At 44.1% G+C, this 23,989-nt stretch overlaps 2 protein-coding genes across 6 annotated transcripts in view; both read left to right on the forward strand.

The window, feature by feature from the left end:
* Nucleotides 1–7,669, forward strand: part of shroom4 (shroom family member 4) — a 67,895-nt gene extending 60,226 nt beyond the window's left edge. For 2 of the 3 annotated variants that reach the window (XM_084345065.1, XM_084345067.1), the window contains 7 exons: nt 614–1,489; nt 1,574–2,236; nt 3,443–3,572; nt 3,688–3,789; nt 4,547–4,717; nt 4,821–4,963; nt 5,133–7,669. In XM_084345065.1, coding sequence (XP_084201191.1) covers nt 614–1,489; nt 1,574–2,236; nt 3,443–3,572; nt 3,688–3,789; nt 4,547–4,717; nt 4,821–4,963; nt 5,133–5,295 — 2,248 coding nt within the window. In that variant the 3' untranslated portion in view covers nt 5,296–7,669. The remainder of the gene's footprint in view (nt 1–613; nt 1,490–1,573; nt 2,237–3,442; nt 3,573–3,687; nt 3,790–4,546; nt 4,718–4,820; nt 4,964–5,132) is intronic. The other variant, XM_084345066.1, reaches the window with a different exon arrangement.
* A 3,219-nt stretch (nt 7,670–10,888) lies between these two features.
* The window catches only part of clcn5b (chloride channel, voltage-sensitive 5b), a 30,479-nt gene continuing 17,378 nt past the window's right edge, over nt 10,889–23,989 (forward strand). The window contains exons 1-2 of one of the 3 annotated variants that reach the window (XM_084343767.1): nt 10,889–11,192; nt 11,814–11,963. In XM_084343767.1, the coding sequence (XP_084199893.1) occupies nt 11,822–11,963 (142 nt within the window). In that variant the 5' untranslated portion in view covers nt 10,889–11,192; nt 11,814–11,821. Of the gene's footprint in view, nt 11,193–11,535; nt 11,728–11,813; nt 11,964–21,066; nt 21,123–23,989 lie in introns of those variants that run through there. The other 2 variants (XM_084343766.1, XM_084343768.1) reach the window with 2 other exon arrangements.

Genomic DNA, 23,989 nt, shown 5'->3' on the forward strand with positions numbered 1-23,989 from the left:
TCAGGATGTTGTTAGCTTAGCTTAGCATAAAGACAGGAAACAGGGGAAACGGCTAGCTTCAATTAATCGCCAACTCCTTCCAACGTTGATTCATTGTTTTGAGTCATTTTTAAGGAAAGAATGACCCAAGTTTTTCTGATTCCAGCCTCTTAAATGTGATTATTTTCTATATCTTTGGGTTGTGGACCAAAAAAAGACATTTAAGGACGTCATCTTGGGCTTTTCGGAAACAAGAGTCATAAAACTGTTAGTTGCAGCCATAAATAATACACTTTTTACACATTTTATTTGTGTTTGTGTGATTATCCACAAACAAACATGTAAAAACTGTTAAATCTCAGCACAGAGTTTGGAAAACACCTCGCTGTGACGACAAAACTCAAGAACGCTGCAAACCGTCATCGCATCCGTCTATTGTTTGTCAAGAAACAGTTACACCACATAACTATAATCTAAAACCATAAGTTGTTACTTTAGAGCTTCCCGTCTTGATGCTAAGCTAGGCTAATGACGCCCTGGCTCAAGCTACACACTTAACGCACAGACACGAGACATCTTGAGTTATTAATAATGGAGAGTTTGACACTAAGATCTCACTTTAATGTTTCCACAGGGACTACCCGAGCTGGAGACGTGAGTCCAGACCTCCAGAGAGCGTTAATCAGTACCATCAGCAGCCCCAGCAGGGTCGATGGGGCCCCAGACAGGTCGACAGCAGCAACGACGACCGCAACGGGTACGCCTTCGCCCCGCCGCCGGCTCCTCTCTCGCTCCGAGGCCGAGCCATGTCTGAAAACGACCTCCGCTTCGACAGCAGCCACCGCTGGTCACCGGCGATCTCCACGGCCACCAGCCAGACCCTGAGCGAGGTGGAGGAAGGAGCGGGTGTCGTCAGGAGAGGAGAAGCCGCCAACGCCGCCAGGCCGAACAGGAAGAAGATGCCACCTCCCCCGAGACCGCCGCCCCCGAAGTGGGAGCAGTTCCACCGCAGGCGAGCGTCTCACCACACCCTCTTCTCCTCCTCCTCTCCTTCTCCTCACTCCATCCCTCCCTCCTTCGACGCCACAGAGGGCCACTACTCGCCTCACTCCTCCTCCTCGCACCTCCCTCCAGCCGAAACGTCCAGACAGAGGTCCTACAGTCTCCCCCCGGAGAGACGGGAGGTGTCCGAGGGCTGCCCGCGCTGCAACTGCAGCCAGGCTCAGACCCAGGAACACTCGTTCTCCCACGCCTCGTCCAATCAGAGCCACCCACACGTGCAGGAGCAGCCTTTCTCCCACGCTCCGTCCAATCAGAATCAGGATCAGTTCCAGGAGCTGCCCTTCACCGTCGCCCCGCCCAGTCCGATGTTCTCCAGGAGAGGCTTCAGACCGGTGGCTCCACCCCTGAGAGAGAGGGACCTGAGGGGCACGTATGGTGTCCAGCAGGAGAGGGTGGAGGCGTTATCATCTCTGCCTCCACCTCCACCGACAGAGCACAGCGTGAACAGGTGAGCGGGGCAGGAAGTTCCAGCTTTTATACGAATTAAAACTAATATCTTTTGTATTAATAAAGTTTCTCTGTGTCTCTGCAGTTTATCTGAGATGAACTTCAGCCGCGGCCCCGATCAGGACAGAGTCCCAGTGAAACCTCACAAGCAGCAGTCCAACGTGAGACCAGGAGCCGAGTGGGACAGAGCCTCATCTCCCAGAGTTCATAGCGACCCTGCACGTCGACCCGTATTAGAGAACGGAGGCGTCGGCGAGGCTTTACCTCCTGATTCTTACTTCGCCTCCGATTACGAGCAGCAGCTCCGCATCAACCGAGGCTTTCAGAGCATCGATCCGCAGAAGATCCCCGAACCGGCGACAGAATCAGAGACGACCCTCAGCCCGAGTCCTGCCCACAGCCTGGACGCGGACCTGGACGTCCCAATGGAAACAGACATCGACGATTTCCAGGAGGACGAGGGACTTCCCGTGGACGAGCCGATCACGAGCGAGCTCCCGTGTTTCGCGCTGCCGGTGACGGTCCTGGAGACCGACATCGACACCTTACCCGACTCCGAGGCCTCGCCGTCGGGCAGGACGAGGGTGGAGAGCGGCTCCCTGGAGGAGGAGCTGGAGGTCGGGGAGAGCAGCCGAGAGAGGCTGAGCCTGGAGGAGCTCTTCCCCCACAGCAGCGAGGGAGAGTCGGGCACGGAGAGCTGGAGAGGGGCCTACCAGACCACGGAGCACAGCACCGACAGCCTGGATAGGTGAGAGGCTCAAGTCTGAGTGTGTGTCTGTGTGTGTGTGTGTGTGTGTCGTGCATTAATTACACACACCATTTGATTTGTACAAGACTTAACTGTTCTTGTCACTAAGCTCGTTCCCTCTTTCCCACAACCTTTCCAGAGCAGCTCGCTGCAGCCAGACTCCTGGTTTTTTTTCCTCCGTGTTACGTTCACAAACGGTTTGTTTTGGCAGGAGCAGGTGCCAGACGGGTAACTGCTGCCACATGTGTGACAGAGAAGACGAGTCCGAGAGAGTTTAGATCATCGCAGGGAAATGTAACAGGAAGTGAACACAGACGGCAGAATCAGTTTGTGTTTACTTCATGTTGCTTCTCACAGTTTTCAGCCCTCTTTTTTTTAGTCTGTCTGCAGGTTCGGGCGACATGTAGTTGGTAGATCACTGTCCCTGTCAAATAAACAGTTAGCTTTCAGTTAGCTACTTAGCAAACACCATGAGTGACAGACCAGCCTGACCGGCTACTGTACATCGAGTATTTACATTTTCTGCTAGTTTAAACTTCCAATCTGCTGCATTTATCTGATCATTTTAGTTACTAGTTACTTCAGATTGCTCAGTGCTGACAGGCTTTTACTAGTGACAGGTAACCAGTCAGATAGTTTTGTGGGCGGGACAACGACAACAGAGCCTGAGTAGCATCTTAAATTCATTTATTTCAAAAACAATCACACTGATATGTAGAAAAATGCTGAATATCGGCCACGATAATCAGTCAGTTACTATTTTAAACGTCACAAAAATCAAATCACAGTCGTAAAGCATCATATTACATGATTACACAACACAAAACAGCCCTGATACATAATCAGAGAGTACATGTATGAAGACAACAACACATAAATGTGCTTCATGCCCAGTGAGTCCTGCTGTCTGCAGGACATTAAAACTAAACATACACGAGCAGGTTTTAATAATAACGCTTCTTCTTCTGCAGCTTCAGCTTCTCATTATTTCCGTCTCTCTGTTTGCTTGTTTGCAGTTGAGATGTTTCCCATCTGCTGCCTGTTTTTCCTTTGTCTCACTCGGCCCCAGATAATTGATCGCGTTGCTTATTTATGTACTTTCCTAATCACTGTATTTTACGACCGTGTGTCTGTTTTACTGCTTTGCCTCCGTGTTTCATCTCTGCCTAAATAAAATACACTCCCTCCCTCCTCCTCCTCCTTCAGGCGGTCCGGTGCGAGCTCCAGCTGTTCGTCCTATTACAGCACGTCGGCGGCCAAAGCTCAGCTGCTGTCACAGATGAAGGACTTCACCGATCACAGAGAGAGGGACGACGACGACGAGCTGACGTACAAGGTAACGCGTCGCAGCCGCCGTCCTGCTGCTGAGAGTTAACGCGATGACGCTGTGAAGCTGATGGACGTGTCGCCTGTTATTTCCATTTCTGAACAATTCTCCCTCTGTGGTGCAGAAACAGCTGATGGAGAGCCTCCGCAAGAAGCTGGGAGTGTTGAGAGAAGCTCAGAGGGGACTGCAGGAGGACATCAGAGCCAACGCACAGCTGGGAGAGGAGGTGGGGACGGACTTCATCCTCTCATTCATTCATTTTCTCGCCCACCAGCTCTGACTGGTGCCAACGTGCCTCCTCAAACTGGCTCCACACTCACTGACCGGCCTTCTTTGATCCATTTTGTGTGTTTTTCGGGCTGCGACTAGCAAATGTATCACATTTCTAAGATCTGGTTCAACTTTTTTGTAACTAGTAGTTGTTTTATTGAAGATAAACCAGTTGATTGTTTTTTAAATTCACCATTTAATCTATAAAAATGTCATAAAACACAGAAAAAAAGCTTGTCTCAAGGCAGGTGGTGCTTTCAAACACCCAAAATATTCTATTTCTATCAAACCGTCACATTTTAGAAGCTGAAGTGGATGAATTTTCAACATTTTTTACTTTATAAATACATTTACGACCTAGTTTTTAGAGCAAAAGACCTTCTTGAGCTCCGTTTACTTGTTTTTTTAGCTCTTAATTGATGCAAGATGGCGTCTTTCTCACTCACTCGCCTCCATATTTGTATGTTTCCTTTGTAGAGCTGCGACTAACAATTATTGTCATGGTCAGTTAATTCACTGAGTATCTTCTAAATGTATCCAGAGATATATAAAAAATGATAAAGCAGAGAAAAATGTTATTCTCAAGCACAATATCACATATTTTGATGCTTGTTTGTGGAAAAAAAGCCTAAAGATATTAAGTTTTAAGACTCAGATCAGGATCAGGGCCAGAAAACCTGATCTCCAGCTTGCGTCTCCGTCCTCGTCCCCAGGTGGAGAGCATGGTGGTCTCGGTGTGTAAACCCAACGAGGTGGACAAGTTCCGCATGTTCATCGGCGACCTGGACAAGGTGGTCAGCCTGCTGCTGTCGCTGTCCGGGAGGCTGCTGAGGGTGGAGACCACGCTGGACACACTGGACCCCGAGACGGAGCACCACGAGAGGGTGAGTCTTTAAAGCCTGCAGACATTTTAAACGATACTTTAAGATCTCCTCGTGTGATGCATTCAGTGTCTCGCCTCTAACCACCCCGCTCGCTGCCCTCCAGCTCCCCCTGCTGGAGAAGAAGCGTCAGCTCATGAGGCAGCTGTCTGAGGCTCAGGACCTGAAGGACCACGTCGACCGCAGAGAGCAGGCCGTCAGCCGGGTGCTGGCCCGCTGCCTCTCCCCCGAGCAGCACCGAGACTACAGGTACGACCCAACACGACCTCATCGCACATTATAATGGAAGCACAGCAGCGTTTTTGGGCAAAATTGAGAAAATATTCAAAAAAATGACTCAGATTTAGGTGACAGGCAACATTAACAGGAACCTTGAATGAAAAGAAAATGTTTATCTCTGTTTTTTTTCCCTTCGTAGCCACTTTGTGAAGATGAAGGCCGCCCTGCTGGTGGAGCAGAGGCAGCTGGAGGACAAGATCCGGCTGGGAGAGGAGCAGCTGAGGGGGCTGAGGGAGAGCCTGGGCCTGGGGCTGGGGCTGGGGATCGGGATGGGAATGTCGATGGGATACGGACACTATTGAAACGTTGAGGCAGTAAACACGGAGTGTGCATGTTTGTCAAAGCAGAGGAATAGTTTGACATTTACAGTCCTTCCCGGGGTTTTTATGCTAAGCTAAGCTAGCCGTCTGCCGGCCCTAGCTTCGTGTTTAGCGTGCCTAAATGTCAAACTGTTCCTTTAAGGATTAGCGGAGGTGTTGATCCAGAAGTTAGAGGTCGAAACCAACAGCTATAACAGCTCAAACACCCTGAAAGATTTTAGGTAGGCGGGGGAAAACTTGACTAACAGCCAGGAGGCACGAGTCCAGAGGTGTCCAAAAAGAAAGAAGACTGGACTTTAGACCAAGAAGATGAAGAAAAGCCGAGGAAAGGAGGATAAAAATGGATTTCGACGTCGCTGAAACGATGAAGAAGACGTTCTCCCCAAATTTAAACCACATTTTATTTCCTGAATCCACAGCAGAGACTCTGCTTCACGCGATGTGCCTGAAACACGTACTGTAAAACTATCCTAACCAGTATCACTACGTTGCCAAAGACATTTTCTCTTGATGATTGTGTCACTGAGACGCTGCTTTTTTGTGTGTGTGTGTGTTTTTCTTTTGTATTTAAATCTCCCGGTTCAGAGAATCGAGGGAGACTTTTTTTTTTTTTTCGGTGCTTCACACTAAGAAACTGTGTGTTTCCGTTAGCGACACTAAAGTCAAGTATTGTGGGATGTTACTTGCAGCGTTATTAAACTGCCACTGGGATTGTTAGCCGAGTTTCTCCTTTGTTTGTTGCTGGCTGACACCCACGTACAGCACACGTATACTGTATTATCCACCGTAATATCACAATATCACCTTTGTATACCTTTACTGTAATGTTGTGTGGCTGCGACACGTTTCACCGTGTGGAGTTTGAGACCCCACCGACTCTGTTTTACTGTCACACATTAACTGTTATGTACAGAAGACACTTGTGTTTATAATGTATACGATGTGTATATAGTGAGTTTGATTCGTGAAATGACTGGAATCGGTTGTACAAAGTTGGTTGTAAAAGATGAACGAGAAGAACCGGGAAGAGTCGACGTTTACTGTATATTTTTGATGAGGAGTGAATCCCGAGGAGAGTTTTTGGTTTGTCGCCGAAGCAGAGTTGCAGTTTTGGTCGTGTGTCCCTAAAAACTGAGACTGTAGTTTAAAGGACATGTTTTCGCTTTCTTGTTGAGAGTTAGACGAGAAGATTGATACCACTTTTGTGTCTGTATGATGAGTATAAGGTGGTTAGCTTAGATTAGCTTAGCCTAGCATAAAGACTATAAACAACCAGCAAAAAGCTAGCCTGGCAAAATCCGCCTAACTGCTACCAGCACCGCTAAAGCTCACTAACTACACACTATATGTTGTTAACCTAATCCAAACAAAACAGGCATGCTACCTGACTTAGCTAGTCAAGCTAGCTTGCCTCTTTGTCCTAAACAGCTAGCTTATCATTGTTTTTACACTTGAACATCACCACTAGCCAATATTGTAAAATGCCATTTGCAGCTGCAGATGTTAACGCAACTGAAGTGTGGCTCGCATTTTCCCTCTGTTTCCAGTCTTCATGCTAAGCTAAGCTAAGCTAATGGGCTACTGGATTTAGCTTCATGATCAACAGTGGTGTCGATCTTCTCAACTAAATCTTGGCAAAAGCAGCAAATAAGTGTATTTCCCGAAATATCAAACTGTCCCTTTAAAACTTGAGCAAAATATGTTTTTCTAAATTGTTTAAAGTGTCAGAACCTTTGATTTAATCTGATTTGATTTGATTTGATTTGATTTGATTTGTGATCCTGCCAAAGTCTCCCGAGCTTTAACCCGGTATCCTAAAACCTTGGACCGGACAAGTTTTACACATTTTATCACTGTTGTCTTTGAAAACCTTTTTTTTTTTAAACAAGAAAACAAAACTGCAGCTGTAGACGAGATGTGAAGTATTGTGACGAGGACATGTGTATATTGTGGCTGTTGAACGGTGGACTTGCTGACGTTAAGTGAAAAACACAAACACCTTTTCTCTGGTTCACTGTTGATCAAACACTTGGTTTTTGCCCCATTTCCTTCATTTGTTCCCAGATGTTTCCTGCTGTTTTAACACCAAACATCCCTGAACTTAAACCATTATCCTGTCCTGTACATATTATGTGTATTCTTGTACTATAACAGCCTTTTTCTAAACCGACTGGATGCCTAGCAAGAGAGGAAAACAAGTTGTTGTTGGAGCAAGAGAGAATATTTCTTCTGTTCATGTGTTCACTCTATACAAACCCTCTTTTTTTGTAAAAATGCATTACAACGTTTGTAACTGCAAAAACACTCCTGTGAGGAAAAAGAACCATAAATAATAATAATAGTATTTTAAACTAGCTCCTCGTCTCCTGTCCTGATTTACACCCTCCTCTGTGAATAGCCTCTTTACGGCTCTTCGATCGCCCGGTGACCAAAACGTATTCCCTGTTGTTTGGATGTGGTTGGACGGTTGAGTAAATACGGCTGACGGAGAAATGGAGGTTGACGGATGGTGAGTGGAGTCCAGAGGCCGGAGTTGTTCAGCAGCTCTGCGGGAGCTGGAGAGATGTTGGTGCTGGTGTCATTAATGTACTGGAGGTGTTCAGCTCATTAAAACTTATTGATGACCTTGTGGTGTGGTGGACGGGTCAGCAGGAGGCCGGAGAGTAAATTAAAGCCTCGAACTAGAGATTAGAAATCAACAAATCAAAACAGATGGTCGATGGAGACTTTTTGAATAAGATGGAAGAGCTGCATCGTAAAAAATGTTTTAAAAAGTTCAGAAATGGACTTTTAAAAGTTTAAAAAACAACAACAATCAAAACTTTAGTCAATCTACTGATTTGATCGCCACACTAAGGTGCATTTACAGTAAAAGGGCTAAATAATGGTAATAACAAGACTTTAATTCCCTCAGAAACAGTCGACTGAGTCGGTCCTACGCACTGAAATATATGGAAGACTAAAAAACCCACAAATCAGCAGTCAGAAATGTGTCAGTACTGACTTATAATCAAACTTCTTATTGTTAAATGTTCGTTCTTTCATCCAGATCGAAGCCGTCGGAGAGAAATCTAAAGATTTTGGGTTATTTAAATAAAATGTGTGACGTAGAAAGTCACAATTTCTTTAATTTCCAGGTCAGAATTATAAGATTTGAAGTCGAGATTGATGCTTTTCTTTATAAAATGACAGTAAGATGATTTTTTGTGTGTTTAAAGTGACGATGAGGAAGTTTCAGTGTTTGTTGATTGTAGCGCCCCCTTTGAAAACAAAGCGGTACGACACCAGCGCCTGCTGCTTTGGACGCAGTGACACAGAGACCGCAGGATGGATCACGATGAGGTCATGTGTGAGGTATATTAATGATTAATTAATAATGACTATATAAAAACAATCATCAGAGGAATCAGAGGCTGTTTCATAAACACTTAAAAGTTCCTCGAACTCACTTTAAATTATGACGTGGGCTCATTTTCTCTATATAGATTCAGGTTTAATCACAATTATGAGTTTGTAAGTGACGTTTGAAATCATTTTTATTATTATAAAATGACAGGATATCACCATCAAGTTAAAATTTTCACTTTTAGTTTCATTATATTTTATTTTTCTGATACTTTTGACCTGAACATTTGTGTTACTCCAACAGTTTCACCTGTTTAATGTTATTTTCTTTGGCCTCCATACAGCAGAAGACTGATTAATTAATTGTCCAGAGGAACTGTAACTGTAAATCTGCATTACTTCACAAGAAACTGTCTTTTTTCAGTATCAAACGCTTATGTCGGGCCTTTTTTTACACCCCGCTTCACATCCTCCTCCAGGGATTGAAGGGGAAGGTTATTTTTTAGACGATAACTTATGTGGATCTTTCAGCTTCGAATGGAGATCAGAGCTGGAGCCATTACACTGAACAGTGTTTTTAAGTGGACATGTCTCCCCCCTGAGAGAGGGCTGGGGGTGGTAATAAAGAAAACAGCTGTCCTGAATGTAAAGAAGCCATGTTTTTGGCAGAAGTGAGGGAGTTTGCATTCTTCAGCAAGAGGAAGAGGAAGATGGACGACAAAACATGGGAGGGAGAACGAAATGCGGAGGGCAACACCTGAGAACACGAGGAGAAGGAAAGCACAGAAGATTTAGTAACAAAAACTCACATGAATGGATGAGAGGATGTGGAGGAAGTGAAGAGAAACAGGCCACCAGTGAAACAAGACACACGGTGGGAGGCAGGGTGGAGGAATGTTTGTGTTGGGCTGAGGAGGAAGAGGAGGAGGAGGAGGAGGAGGAGGAGGAGATGAATGAGAGGGAGGTGTGCAGACAGAAACGAGACAGGAGGGGAGGAGGAGAGCTCGCAATGATTCATCAGAAGCTACAGACATGAAGCAGGACATCACAACGCCTCCTTAGTGGTGGAAGAAGTATGTATTTATCATGCCTTCAAAATAAAAGCACAACAATAAGTTTAGCAGTCATTTAAGTTGTTCTGAATCCAGTGGTACCAACGGTTTCATATAACTGTGTGTAGCTTTTGAGATACAGCCAGTTCTGTATCATACTATATTTAGTCGTATATTACATTTTACTGCTCATTTTATCTACTTTAAACACTCTTACTGGGTTTAATGTGCAGCAAAGCATCATAGTCTAGAAGATCATCATATGTTTGTAGTGCTGCTGAACTACATATCTCTAAAAAAGTCAGCTTTGCATGAGCTTTGCGTTGTGATGATGCATTTTCCAGCTACTCCAACAGGGTATATGGTATACTAAATGATATATACAGATGTAGTGCAGTATAAAGCTCCCTATAATTGGAAATACTCAAGAAGAGTAAATGTACTTGGAGTCCTGGTTCATGTTTTATAAATGGCCACAAGGGGTCGCCCTTTAACCGTCTTAAAAACCCATTGAAGTGGTCCACTCTGCTACATGACACTTTAACAACACATGTACTGTATATTTAGACTTTTGCTACTATTTGATTTCCAAATAAGAACGAAAAACATGTCACAAACAAAGTAAAGTATGTTTTAAAACTGTTAAAACAGAGACACGGTAGAAAAACATCCTACACAACATAGTTTTCCTCACCCCCAACCTTCTGAATTAAACATTTTACACATTAAAAGTTTAAATATGTATAGAAACATCTAAGATTCATGTTTAAATGAGCTTTTTGGATCATCCTGTCTAAAAAAATGTGCTGCTGAGAAGCTGGTAAATATTGATGACCGATTAATCGAACTGCTCCACTGACCCAGTTGGAGAACCGGCGATGACTCTGGGCTCGATTGGTTCGTCCTGTCGTGCGTATCATCGCGTCAAGCAGCGGCGATAAGGCGGTTAAACCGGAAACTGAGCGATTTCCCCTTCAAATTAAAACGACGTATAACACTTTTTTGCCACAGCGGCAACGATTTAATTTAATGTGCGAATGTCACTTAATGTTAAATAAAAATGTGACTAACTTCTGCCTGTAAAATCACAAGATGTGTAACGTTATGATAACTTTATCATCTGAGTGACCGGAAGTTGTCGCTAATCTTCAGCTAGCTTGCCGCTAGCTTGTCGCCCCCCAGGTTTGAAGTGGCGAAAACATCGACCACTGCGGATAATTTCACATTATCTCGTTAGTTTTGTGTGTTGGCTGAGTATAACAGTCCGCTGGAGGCTATTTGAGAGCGTGTGTCGCGTTTTAAAAGCAGCCGTCTCGGCGGACGGAGGATGACGCAGGGTTTTCTCGGAGCCGCCGCAGCGGAGCTTTAAGTTTACGCTGGCTGTTGTTGACATAAGCAGCCTACAGTAGGAGACGGCGGCGGGGCAAATCCGAGTCACAAGACCTCTCCGCCGAGCTGGACCGCTGCTTTCCGCCCTCGCAGGTAAAGTCCGGCCTCATTTTGACATGTTTCTTCTTCATCTCGACAGCTACGTCCCAATAGTCGTGACTTAAGCGCGGCGACATTCAACCGAAGTCAGCTCAGCGGTTAAATTGGTGGTTTTGTGAGTGAGGTTCGGCACAAGAGCAGCGGCTAACTAACCGCTCAAGCTAGGCTAATAATCTGCTTTTTTTTTTTCTCCCCCTCCGCCGGCCGCGGTTTGTTTATCAGCGTGGGGCGGTTTGTTTCTGCAGCTCTCAGCTTTAGTCATAGCAGCAATAGGAGCGTAAAAAAAAAAACGGAGAGGAAACGATTGCGAAAACTTCCCTGTAACTAGAGATGCGCTGTCATTTACTGGCGACGATGAAGCGGCTGATAGGAGCTCTGCAACACCTCCCGAGAAGCTGATCGATGAAACGCAGGGGAAATTAAAAAGGCTGGACGTTTAAGAAGCCGCTTTGGCTTTGCTGTCTTTCGGGGACAATGTCTCGGTTTGTGAAGAGCCTGTTTAAAAAATATGCAGCCCACGGGGACATAGGTAAAGCCGACGCGAGTGACTGGCGAGGTCTCCGAGGCTGCCGCTGTTTCTTAACCGGTCTCTCTCCTCTGCTGCTTGTAAAACAGGATTTAAGATGATGGAAAACCCCGGCTACTGCTCCGGTAGCTTTGACGGCCTTCATCACCCAAGTGACGATGATGATGACGATATGGTGGACATCGCAGGAGCCACACTGGACTTCTCCAGCTCGGACGACGTGCCCCCTCTCAGCTCAGGTAACAGCGGGATGAAGTGAAGCTGGTTAGCGTGAAGAGGTTGTGTGTTTGGGGTGCTGAGGCAGCTGCAGCATCCTGAAACGAGGCTATAACATGTGCCGATTTTACAAGAAGTCCTAAGTGATTAAGTATTTATCATTAACAGCGTTTCACAAAGTTTATAATGCTTCTCCTAACTCAAAATCTCACAAAATTGAGCGTTTTTTAAAGGGAGTCTGGGAGACGTTCACAACAGGCATCAAAGAAGTCACACATATTGGTTACTGTTCTCTCTATTTGTGAAATTTGGGATGTTTACAGTCAAATAATTTAGTGTAAATGAGGAAATGAGTAGAAACTGTGTTCAATCAGGTGAGACAGGGAAGCAGACAGGCTGGTACAGCAACAAACTGACACTTCACACAAGAAAAGAAGCAACTTAATGTTTCTCTTTTAATGCTGAATGTACAAGAATGCCCAAATGATTAAGTATTTATCATCAACAGTGTTTCACAAAGCTCATAACGCTCCCCCTAACTCAACAACTCACAGAATTGAGCAACTTTTAAATGGAGGCTGGGCACTTTCTCTCCCCCTTCATCTCCTTGCTGTTGTTGACTCTAGTTGACCCAAAATATGTTGTGTTGTGTTAATACAAAACACATGACGTCATTATATAGACTGGCCGGCTTCCCGCGTCCCTGCTTTAAGACCATAATAAATCTTCATTCATATGTTTAAAACGAATAAAACAACTCGAGCACACTAAATGAAATCCTGCGAGGACATTAGGAGCATCTGGAAGTCAGGGAAATTCATGAACGCGGAGATCTAAAAGCCAAATCTGGGGCGACCTGGAGTTTTAAAAGCACTACATCCCTGCTTCATCTCCAGCTGAGGATCTCTGCTGCATGTCATACCTCATCTTTACATCCCCTCATTTCCTGTCTTCTCTCTACTATCCTATATCTATAAAACAGCATTTAATGCACACTCTATAAAAGTCAAATCTCACATGTAGCGATGTTCTTCGTGATCCTTGCACTGACAGGTTTATTTGAGCAGTTTATCATCTTATAAATGTTCGCATCAAAGGGTTTATTTGACGGTACATGCTGTTTTGGCTTTGCAAGGCCTAGAAGAATAACTCGTCCTGTTTAGTTTGTGATTTGTCTGCACAGTTAAAAGACGTCGTAGTAAAAGATGTGCAGCGGTAGAGCATGAGTAGAGAAGAGTCGAGGGGAGCGAGGACGTCTGACTGAATGCAAAACATTCAGTTATCTATCGTTCTTGTTTTACCGTCGTATCTATCTGATATTACCTGCCTCTCAGGAATGACCCACTTGTTCGAATAAGTCTTGAAATCAGTTGCTCGCGGTAAAACTTGGCTTCCTTGAATGGTTTGAGACCAGCGACCTCTTTTCCTTCCTCTGTTGAGCTTTGTGGCCTCTAACCCTTAATAATAGAGCTACGAGAGGCCGGAGGTGCTGGTTGTAGTTCTGTAACACACACAAAAAAAAGCTGCTCTCTGGATGCTAGTGTGGCTAACGCTAACCTCAGACCTCAGAGAGCGTGTCACATGATTCCTGTAATGAGTCACTACGTGCTCTCTCTCTCAACTCACACACACACACACACACAGATGGAAACACACTTCATCAACGTGATGAACGCGCTGTATTTAGTTTTGACTTAACATCAGAACATATAAACAACCATTAAAGTGAGTTATGGTGCCAGCAGTGTTTGTGGGAGTAGCTGTGACATCTGCCCGGTTACTGATGATGTCATCTCAGCGTCAAGGACTCTCCTTCAGTACAACAAACTCCTAACGAGCGTCGCATGGAAGAGATTTATCGCACATTAACTGACGACTGCGTTGCTGATGTCATTTTGACGTCATCGTCAGACCTCAGCGGCTCGCTGTGGGAGATGCTTCCAGTTCGCCAATTAAAGTGTTTTTCTTTGAAAGGGTGCAGCTCCTGGCGAGGCCATTACTGAGTCATTGGTATTGATTAGCATCTCTATTAACCTCCTGCAGATGTGTTATGGTCAGCTTGTGCTGAGTTTAAGTCTCAAAGTGAATCTACATTTTTTAAAAACACAGCAGAAGAGCACGCTCTGAAGCAGGACGACACGTTTAAAGTTTATGCAAATGTTAGATGTAGATATCAACGGACTGCTGAGTGCTGATAGCGACTTGTCACGTTACTGTTTTGGGTCTTCCTGTCTAAACGGGAAGAAACCTCGAACAAGGTCGAATCCTGGTGCAGCCGGGACAAGACGTTTGAAGCAGTTGTTCCCGTATTTTTGTAAAGATATGAGTGTAGCCTAAACATCGTAGTGCTTCCTCTTTACTTGTGCAGCTTTAAGACTCTCCCAGACTTCCTATTCGGACGTGTCATTATCAGTTTTACAGCACATTAAAAGCAACTTGAGAAACTTTAAAAGCTGCGACAGAAGATGTGAAGTCCCATGTTGCCTTGTGACTGCTGATGTCGTCATAACGTTGTGAAAAATGTGAACTTTCCCTCAGTTACAACATTAAATCTTCACCAAAATAACCTGCACTTCTAACTTGTCTAACTAAAGTCAGCGCTTTAAAAGTACGACCACAAGTTGTTTTGATTTCCGAGGGAGAATAGGCCCTGTCAGACAGTGATTTTGGCTGCCTGGTTACTGCTGATGTCACCGGCGTTACGCCCTCCCCGCTTGTTGAAACCGACAGATAAAGCCGTGCCAACAGGAAGGAAGTCTGGAGACCAAATTTTCTCTCAATGGATGCAGCTTCTGTCGGGCCGAGCCGTGTGTTTCCACCGTGTCAGCTTCTTCGGGGGAGTGAAGAAACGCAGCCTTGTTTTTAAAATGACAACCGTGTATTTTTAAAATTACACGGTGGTTTGTGAAAGAAAATCATAACCTCAGAGAGTGTGTGTGTGTGTGTGTGTTTGGTATTTCAGTTCAAGTAGAAACAGGAGAATCAGCAAAAACTGGAGTTGCGAGGTTTATGTCGGCCTCGGACTGATTTATATCATCGCGTGTCGGGGCTCCCGGGACATCAGGAGGCTTTCGGTTTTTAAATCTGGGATGCTTGTGTTTTTATCTGTGATGGCAGAAGCTGCTTGAGTAGATATAAGTGAATAAACTCCAGGTGAAAGCAGTAAACCGCCTTTTCAGACCCTTTTAGATTAACATCCCCTCGACATGCATTTTATTTCCGGCCTTTTTTTTAGTATTTCAGCTCTCACTTCCTGCTTTTCTCTCCCTCTTGAGACGAGTGCTGTTCCCCTCGCTGCTCATTAGCATGCACTTAAACTTGTTGCCAAGCAAGTCTTCTTAATATCCTTTCACCTTGAGCAAACTGTTGCTCAGGGACTCATTAGCTTTCTCGTGTTTGGAGAAGAGAGTCTGAGGAGGAGCTGCTAGTCCAAATACTGGTTTGGGAGTAATATCCAGGTGCTCTGATCCCTTTGTCAACAGCTAATGTGCAAGGCAGGAGTTGCTAAGCGAGGCAGTTATGCTCTAAATGGCCCTGTTGTGGTGAATTTGCAGCGTAAATATGTTGCTTTAATGAGTTGACTGATGTTCATCCAACTGATCATTTCATGTCAAAAGACTTCAAGTCAGACGGACTGTTTTTAAATTCTTACAAGGCCTGAAAATAACTAGTTTAATTAAGTTGAAATAGTTCAAAGTTGATGAGAAAGTCCTGTCCTGACTTTTTTTTACAGTGTTCCCATGAAAACTGTTGCTTTCCAGGTTTGAGTGAGCGTGTTGCTGCTCGTCCTCAGCGCCCGGCTTTGTGGCCTGTGTGTTATTTTGTTTTCCGAAGGACAAAAAGGCGGAAAGGAGGCGATAACAGCGCTCGATAACAACAAAAATGTATTCAGACTAAGGCTGTGCAGGCGCCGTTTACAGCCTCTGACTCGCGCCTCGTACCAGTCTGGTTATTTATTATCGCAACAAAACTGCTGTTTTTATTCTCCCCAGCGTTTTTCTGAGCCGATCTGAACTCGACACCACTTGACCCCCGTAACTGTAGTATTGTTTTATTGACAAACACAAGCAGAGGGAGACGGCGAAGGAGCTGCAGCCTCTTGAAGCAATTTTTTAGTTTCAAGCGGCTGTTTTAAGTTTTAAGAGGAAGGAAAAAAATCCCACGAAAACCACATCAGGAAAAAAATGGGATAGAGGGAGTTTCCCACCGAGATGATAAACACAAAGCCAAACTAAATCTTGATGTTGAAACATTAGCAGATGATATTTTACGATTCAGTAAATATTGATTGAGTTGTGAAACAACATGTTACAGTTTGTTTACTTCTGTTTTTTACGAGCTGCCTTTATGTTTGGTGGTTTGCTTACTTTGCCGTTCTTACTGCCGGGTATTTAATTTGCTCAAATCACTGGTGCTGCACAAATGAAGATGATAATGCCAGTAATGTTTTTACAGCTTGTTATATTGACATTACTTCCCCATAGTGTTGCTGTGGACTCTCTTAGTCAGACTGTCGACAGGATATAATGATTGACAGGGAATGAGTCACAGCTTTGGGTGCAGTGTTTGTGCACTTTCTTTTTTTTTTTGTGAATACCACAATGTTTACTTCACTGGGTCAAATGTGGCTACTGTGTGAAGATACAATCGAAGAGATGAGTGAAACGGTCAAATGAATAAATGGAAGGGCGGCTATCTGATGCCAAGAGTTGCGATCAACAAGCCGTAAAATGAAAGATTTATCCGCGCTGCTTCCTTTCAGCGACTCTGCAGAAAGCAGGTTGAGTAAAGGTCAACCGGGGACGGTTTGAAAGCCGCAGATTTCACAACAGCTGTCAATCGGTCACGGATTTGCTTCTGCAGTTGTAAAATTCTGTCTTCGACTTCGAGGGGCGACTACAGACTTGCTGGTAAAAACCCCCAAAATCCTGTGGTTCAGCTGGAGGTTAAGTGCTCTTTAAGTGCATTAATCAGTGATCATTATCTTTAAAAAGGTGTGACTCAAACGCTAAATGAGTCACAGTCATCACCGCTGAAAGAGCCTTGAGCTCTTAATCGTACATTGTGCTCACAAGGTTTTGTTTGAGATCAAACTTCACGCACAGCCCTTTTGATACCGAGATCAGTCACAAGGCCAGAAATCCCAGCTGACATGTTGTAGTGAAGTATATAAGCCTGCACATACGGCTTCTTGGCAACAGGACGCAGGTCCAAAAATCCAATCGTGTAAAGTTTTGGCCTTAAAATGTTGTTGTTTTAAATGTCCTTAAAAAATAGACGATAAAGTTAACCTTACATTGCATTATTTTGGCAAAAGCTTCTACGGATTATAGTGAAACTAATCTACAAATCCAAACCAACATCGAACCAATAACCACTAATAAAACTGTGCAGCCTGGTCAGAATGTTCTGGAGCAGACCAGCTCGCTGTGGCGGGGGGCTAATTTGGCGTCCAATGCAAGACGGGGACTCGGATCTCTCTTATATCCTTCGTACTCTTTTGCCAGGACGAACGTGAGCAAATAGGTCTTTGATTTAAATCATAATGTTTTTTAAAAGCCTCAGACCATATGTTATAGTGTCATAACCAGCTGTGTATGTGTGTTTTTAAATCGGGCTGCAAATATTATTATTTTTCGCCAATAAATAAGTTGTTTGGTGTATAAAAAGGCAGAAAAATGCTGATTGCTGTTGCCTAAAATCATGTTTTATCTGACTAACAGTCAAAAAGCCAAACATATTAATTTATAATCAGTTGAGTTTAAAAAAGTCAGCAAATCCTCACATTTCTGAAGCAGGGACCAGATTACCAGTTGTTTTTGGGACCTCATTTTAGGAGATATAAACATGTTTCTCATTGCAAAATAAGTATGAAAAACAGCAGGATGTTTTAAGAAACTTAGCTTGAATAAAAAGTGATAAAAGTTTTGTATTTTAGACGAGTAAATATCTGATGAAAGAGTACGTACCCAAGCCTAAGATGCTGATTAAACAGTAGGTACTAAATTTAAGCACTTGACACTCGCATGTTTTTCTTTTCATTGGTAAAGTGGTTTCAAAGACTGTTTTATAGTGATTTAAAAAAGACATTTGACTCTTGGCTGAACAACACAGTTAGCTGTGATGAACGACCACAAATTTACGTCTCAGCTTGAACCTCCTTGTGTTGGTTTTGGCTGCGTCGCGGTTCAGTCCAACAAAACATCCGTCACAGGAAAACCTGACTCGGTTAAAGTCCTTCAGAAGTGAAGCTCTCTGTAGTTTTCCAGCACGACGGTTGCATCACATCCTCATATTTAAAGTTTTTCCTTCCAACGCGTGGAAAAAAAAATAATCGAATCAACTGCAGAGACGCACATTCCTGCTTTATTCGATTTCCTCTGACCCACTAAATAACTAAATATGATTTAAAATCTTGGGTTCGGCAAAGTAACGACAGTCCACGAAAATCAAAATGTTCCCGTAGTCGCCAAGTGTCACGGGGATCACATGAGACGCCAATTCCCATGGCAACCAGACCTCGGGGAGTTCAAGGTTCAGAGGCTGGAGACAGTGTGTGTGTGTGTAAGCCTTTTTATGTGTGTGTACGTGGAAATCATTCTGCAACAGATAACACACTGAGGAAGTTTTGGCAGACAGCGCCGCGGTCATATGACAAAGAGAGCGCGTCGAATTTTCCAGCTTTCTGTAAAGAATTAAAGGTGGCTGTGTGGTGATATCAGTGTAAGTGTAAGATTATAGTCTGCTCTGTCACCTCAAGACACACACACACACACACACACACACACACACACACACACACACGGACAGAGTAGCGAGTGCTGAGCTCAGCATGACTTCCCTTTCTGGAAACGAGCAGCGCTGCTCCAGGGACTCTTGTGTTGCTGACCCATTTTTCTGAGAAGTGCTAACTCTGGATCAGTTCGCGCCGCGCGTGTTGAAATGTAGCTGGATTGTTTTGCGTTCTGGCGTGTGAAGTCGCGGGCGGGATTCTTGTGCGGTTTTTTGGTTTGTGCGCTTACAGCACTGCCGATGTTAGCGCTGCGACTGCAGGCTCTCTCAGGTGCTCGTTAGCACGGCCCGTGTTTTGTCTGTGAACCCGGTGATAGACTGGCAACCTGTCCTGGGTGTAACCTGCCTGCCTCTCACCCTTGTGCAGGCTCACCTTCCTCACACTGGACAGTCTACAGCAGGCCTGTTCAACTTCTTCTGTACAGAAAAAGAAAATCACCTTTTTAATCATAGACGCATGTTGTCAGCTTGATTTATATGTATATTCCCACTGTTAAACAGCCTGGATTAAAACCTTTTTATGAAATAAGAATATATTTTGCTTAGCGACAGACATAACTAATGAAATCACCCTGATTAAAGGGTAGGAATGAGGTCTCAAGAGGTCATTTAGTTGAATACGCCTGTCTGCAGTAAGCAGACTGCTATCGGGCTGCTTGGCACCAGCTTCATCTTCCTGGTAATTTGATGTTCCCGTTAACCGGATTCAACTTGATGTCTGCTTGATTCAGTTGACCTGCAGCCGGGTCCCAAATTTACTTGCCTGAAGTTACATTTATTAGCAGTTATTGTGAAAAACAACAAAGAAGACTGAAGTTAGTTGTCATTTTTAATATTTTTTTAAGTAAATCAGATCAATAACACAGTGCGTCATAGATATGGCAACAAACAATCTTGCATATTGAAAATAAAGCCCAATGTTGGTTGGCTGATACTGGACTATCGGCTAACAGGCTCTAATCGACAAAAGTTAACTCCTGTTTCAAGGATAATCGAAACGTTCTCTCGTTCTTCAGCTCGTAAACGTCGCCATTTTACCCGATCTGTACTGCGTATGTGCAGCTCTCAACAGAGATGAGAAGGAAGCAAGATGGCTCCCTCCTCAGCTACTTCCATCATCTTACTAGCCCGATGTGGCATTTTACTCTTCTTCTTGTTGTTGCCCTGCTTAACTTTAAGTCTTGAGATCAACTTCATTGTGAGGTGTTTTGGCTTATCGTGAGATGTTTTAGTCTACGGCCTCGGATGACCCTGACCCAGGGTCATCCGAGGCCGTAGACTTAAACATCTCACGATAAAGTTACTCTGACTTCTGCACCTGTTGCTTGAGATCTGACCCTTTTTTTAAAGTCTGTATTTTTCCTTCTCTTACATTCACATGTAAGTAGGTTGAGTTGTGCCAGAAACCTTCTCCTACTTTCTGCTGTTAACTGAAAAAACCTGTTTCATTCCCCTGTTTTTTTCTCGAGGCAGCGGGTCGACCGGCTTCTTTGCTTCAGTTTTCAAACACAAGTTCAATCACATCGTCTGTCTTTGCAGAGCTGCGTTTCCAGTCTGCAGCATCACAACTTAGAGAGTGAGGGGTTAAATAGTTACCACAGTCAAGTCCAACCCTTTCATAAGCAGTCACTACTGCTAGAAAGAATTTGACTGTGGTTTAGCCATATCTACTTTAAATACACAGCGCTGTATATCTCATGGAGGTTAAACTCTGAGCTTTTTGTGTGAGTGGAAGTAAGGTAACGCACTTCTCCTGAGGTCGTAGCAGGGTTAGGATTCAAAAATGAACTCCAAAATGTCAAGGTCATCACCGAGTGTCTCTGAAATACTGAAAAACCATAGTGTGAACTTTGATTCAGGGTTGAAACCATGAGGTGAGGCAAAGTTTAGTTGGTTTGAATTCAGTTTTTTCCAGTATTTGATATTCAAACAGACTCCATTCCTGGAATTGACTGATTTGAGAGTAAATATACCCACAGTCTGACCCCGTTGCACACTCCCGTGTACCAGACAGCCTTTTATTTCCTGAAAACCATCAGGAATCAAAGGATCAAGACCTTAGGAACACAAATGACCTCATTTTTTACGCAGCAAACCACGTCAGCCAATCGGAGAGAGCTCACGGACACTCGGGACCTATAAGAAACGGCTCCCACCAGCTCAGCAAATCATCAAGTCTCCCCAGACAGATTAGCCAGTGAGTGCTCATTTCCAAAGCTTTGTGGCCAATGAGGGAGCGCTCCACTTCCTCCAGGAGCTGAGAGGAGGGAAGAGATTTCCAGTTTGACTGTGGGTCCTCAGTTCGGGTTTTGTTTTGGGGGGACGGGAGTGAGGGATGGCCTCGGGGTTGTGGACTACGCAGCTGGATCAGGAGGTTCTGGTTGAGAACGGTGAGTTTGAAAGAGAGCTTGATTTGCTGTTGTGACAAAGTCTGCACTCGAGAAGCGAGTGTTGAGCGCCAGGATCTGAAGAAAGGCTGTCGTCGGCTCTTGTCATGCTTAAATAACGAGTTTCTTCAACACCTCCTCTACATGTGTTTCCTGTCTCTGCTTTCAGATTTTTTAAACTGTGCGAAGCGTCTCAAGTTTCCACATTCTTCTTGTTGTGTTTTTTTGCTGATGCCTTTAACTTTATCACAGTGGGGGTTTAATGATTAAGACTGTTTACAACCAGTCAGACGCTCATGAGTCATGTGGTTAATGTTTCTGTGCTGCAGCCTGCATGTTGAAATAGAGCTTTTTCTGGTGTGTATACAGCTGTGTGTTTGACACTGAGGTCTGCAGCGACAGATACACAATGAATCCCAAACACTCTTATCTGTGTGTGTGTGTGTGTGTGTGTGTGTGTGTCGGTGTATTTCCTACTTCAGGCTTGTTTGGGTTCACAGAGACCGCTTTGTCCATTTCTATACAGTTATGAGGTAACAGCCGAGGTCAGATCCGTACCGCTTGTTTTGCTTTTTTAATCCAACAGATGTCCTCTTGGGTGTCGGGATCAACATGTTTCCACCGTTTTCTGTCGCATTACCTTTTTATAGACCGAACAACAAATCGATTGATAGGGTCAATAATCAACGGATTCTCTGATATCACGATGAAAACAAGATCAGTTATGCTGACGTGAGAAGTTTCTCCTGTCTCTGTGGCTGGTTGATAATTATATCTAACCGTGACCGATTCAGGATATTAAATAAAAGCTCCTCAGTTGAGAATAATGGGAGGCTGAATACTTTGTGTTCTCAGACGGGCTTTGATGGATGATCATGTGCAGGATTTGGCCGACGGCAGCCGAAACAAGCCGGACGTTTTCTCTTTAATTCATTCGTTACGCTTACCCGCTACTGTAAGAGGTCACGAGGGGCCCGCGGTGTGGCCCAGCATGCATTTAACTGCAAGGTTAAAGGGATTAGGTAAACAACACACAGCAGCGCAACAACCTGTTAGCACAAAATGGTTTAATTCAAAGGTTCAAAGTGTGACTGTTATTACACCTCTGGCTCTAGTTACATTATAGGTTTTATTACCATCAGCTGACTCCTGTCATGTGACCTCGTAGATGGTGATGTGTAAGTTGAGGTGTTTCTTAACAAGGGTTGAACGACCTGGCAGAAGAAATAAACACATTTCGTCGACTCAGGTCACGCTGGATGGTGTCAGTGTGCCTGTGAGCAAGGCACTTCGACCCCCTAGTGTAGATATTCTTACATGTATACAGTTTTTTGTTGAGAAGTTACTTCATGAAGAAGTGGTGCTACCTATTTCTGCTTTTATGTGCAGTCTGTCTTGACTGTCTTCTTCTAATTTACAGAAATGGCTCTTTACTTGTCTACAGTGGGGCTGCAACTAACATTTACTTTCATTATCGATTACTCTGCCAATTCATTTAAATCTTTTAGTCTATAAATGTCGAAACAATTCCCCAGAAACCAAAGTTGCGTCTTCAAATTGCTTGTTTTATCCGACCAACAGTCCAAAACCCAAAGACTCTTCATTTACTGTCATAAACGACAAAGAAAAGCAGCAAATCCTCACATTCAAGTAGCAGAAAATGGCAAATGTTTGACATTTCTGCTTGAAAAATGACTGAAACTATCAAATAGTTGCCATTAAAGTGTCTGCAGCTCTAATCTATAATCAGACTTGCGTTACTTCCTCAAACTTCTTGGAAAAGTTGATCACATTAATTGCTTGTATCAACCCTATTTTTAGCAGCCATTGAAATATCTCACAGCTGTTGAACCCTGTTGATGATTGGCTACTAAATCTGCAGAACAGTATGAAGCAATAATGTAAATGTGCTTGATTTAGCTGCATCATGTCAGGGAAGATTGTATCAGACGGGTTTTCTGGTTTGACAGAGTCGTGTCACCCAGAACATTCTTGGCGTTGAAACCAGTCGAACTCGTCCGCTCAGGTGTAGAAACGCTCCTTTGTGTGAATGCATGAACTTTCTCCTCCCTCAGGTGTCGCGTTAGAAGTGCAGCTGGTGTTTGTGAGGCAGAGAGTAGCGACGGCAGTTTAAGATTCAAGCATTTTAAAAGGAAGATGTGAAGGAATGCTAAGTGAGGAAAGGCATTTCGGACGCAACAACTGAGTGACGATGCTGCTTTGAAAAGCTGCCGACAGACTGTTTGTGTCCTCTCTTTTCTCAGAAACAGCTCGTTGATACTTGCGTCTCCTTCACGCAGACGGGAAGCGGCACGTTTGTATAATGTCTCCCATTAACACTCAAATGAAAACACATTTTCACTCCAGTTCAGATGTTTGTTTTGGTCCCATAATGATTCATCTTAAGTCTGCTTTTGCCTGCCTACGTCAGACGGGGCTCCACTTCCTGTGTCGTTTCCTGTTTCTGTCAGGAGCTGTTTCTGATTGGCTGATGCTGTCTGATGGTTGCCGCAGACTGAAGCTCAGGCACTGCCACTTACTGGAGCTCCTCTGTCGATGTCATAGCTTTGTGTTTAACACTCATTAGTACTGTCAGCCCGTTTTCTTCTCCCAGTAACAATTGTCAGCGAAAATAGTGGGTTTGTTTCCTCAAGCACTTTCTCAAGACTTGTGTAAGCATGTGTTTGCTGACATATCCATCACTGGAGGACAGAACTAGGCTAATATTTTGTAATTTTCTTTTAATCCCTGAGGTTTCACATGAGGTTTGTATTAAGGTCGTTTGATGTTCACTTGGTCCATGTGTCCATCAGTCGCTTTCAGTTTTTCGAGAGTCTTCGTGGGATGCTTTATTAGGGTTTTGGAGCCCA

Source organism: Pagrus pagrus (genome assembly GCF_965226575.1).
Source record: "Pagrus pagrus genome assembly, chromosome: 22".
NCBI lineage: Eukaryota > Metazoa > Chordata > Actinopteri > Spariformes > Sparidae > Pagrus > Pagrus pagrus.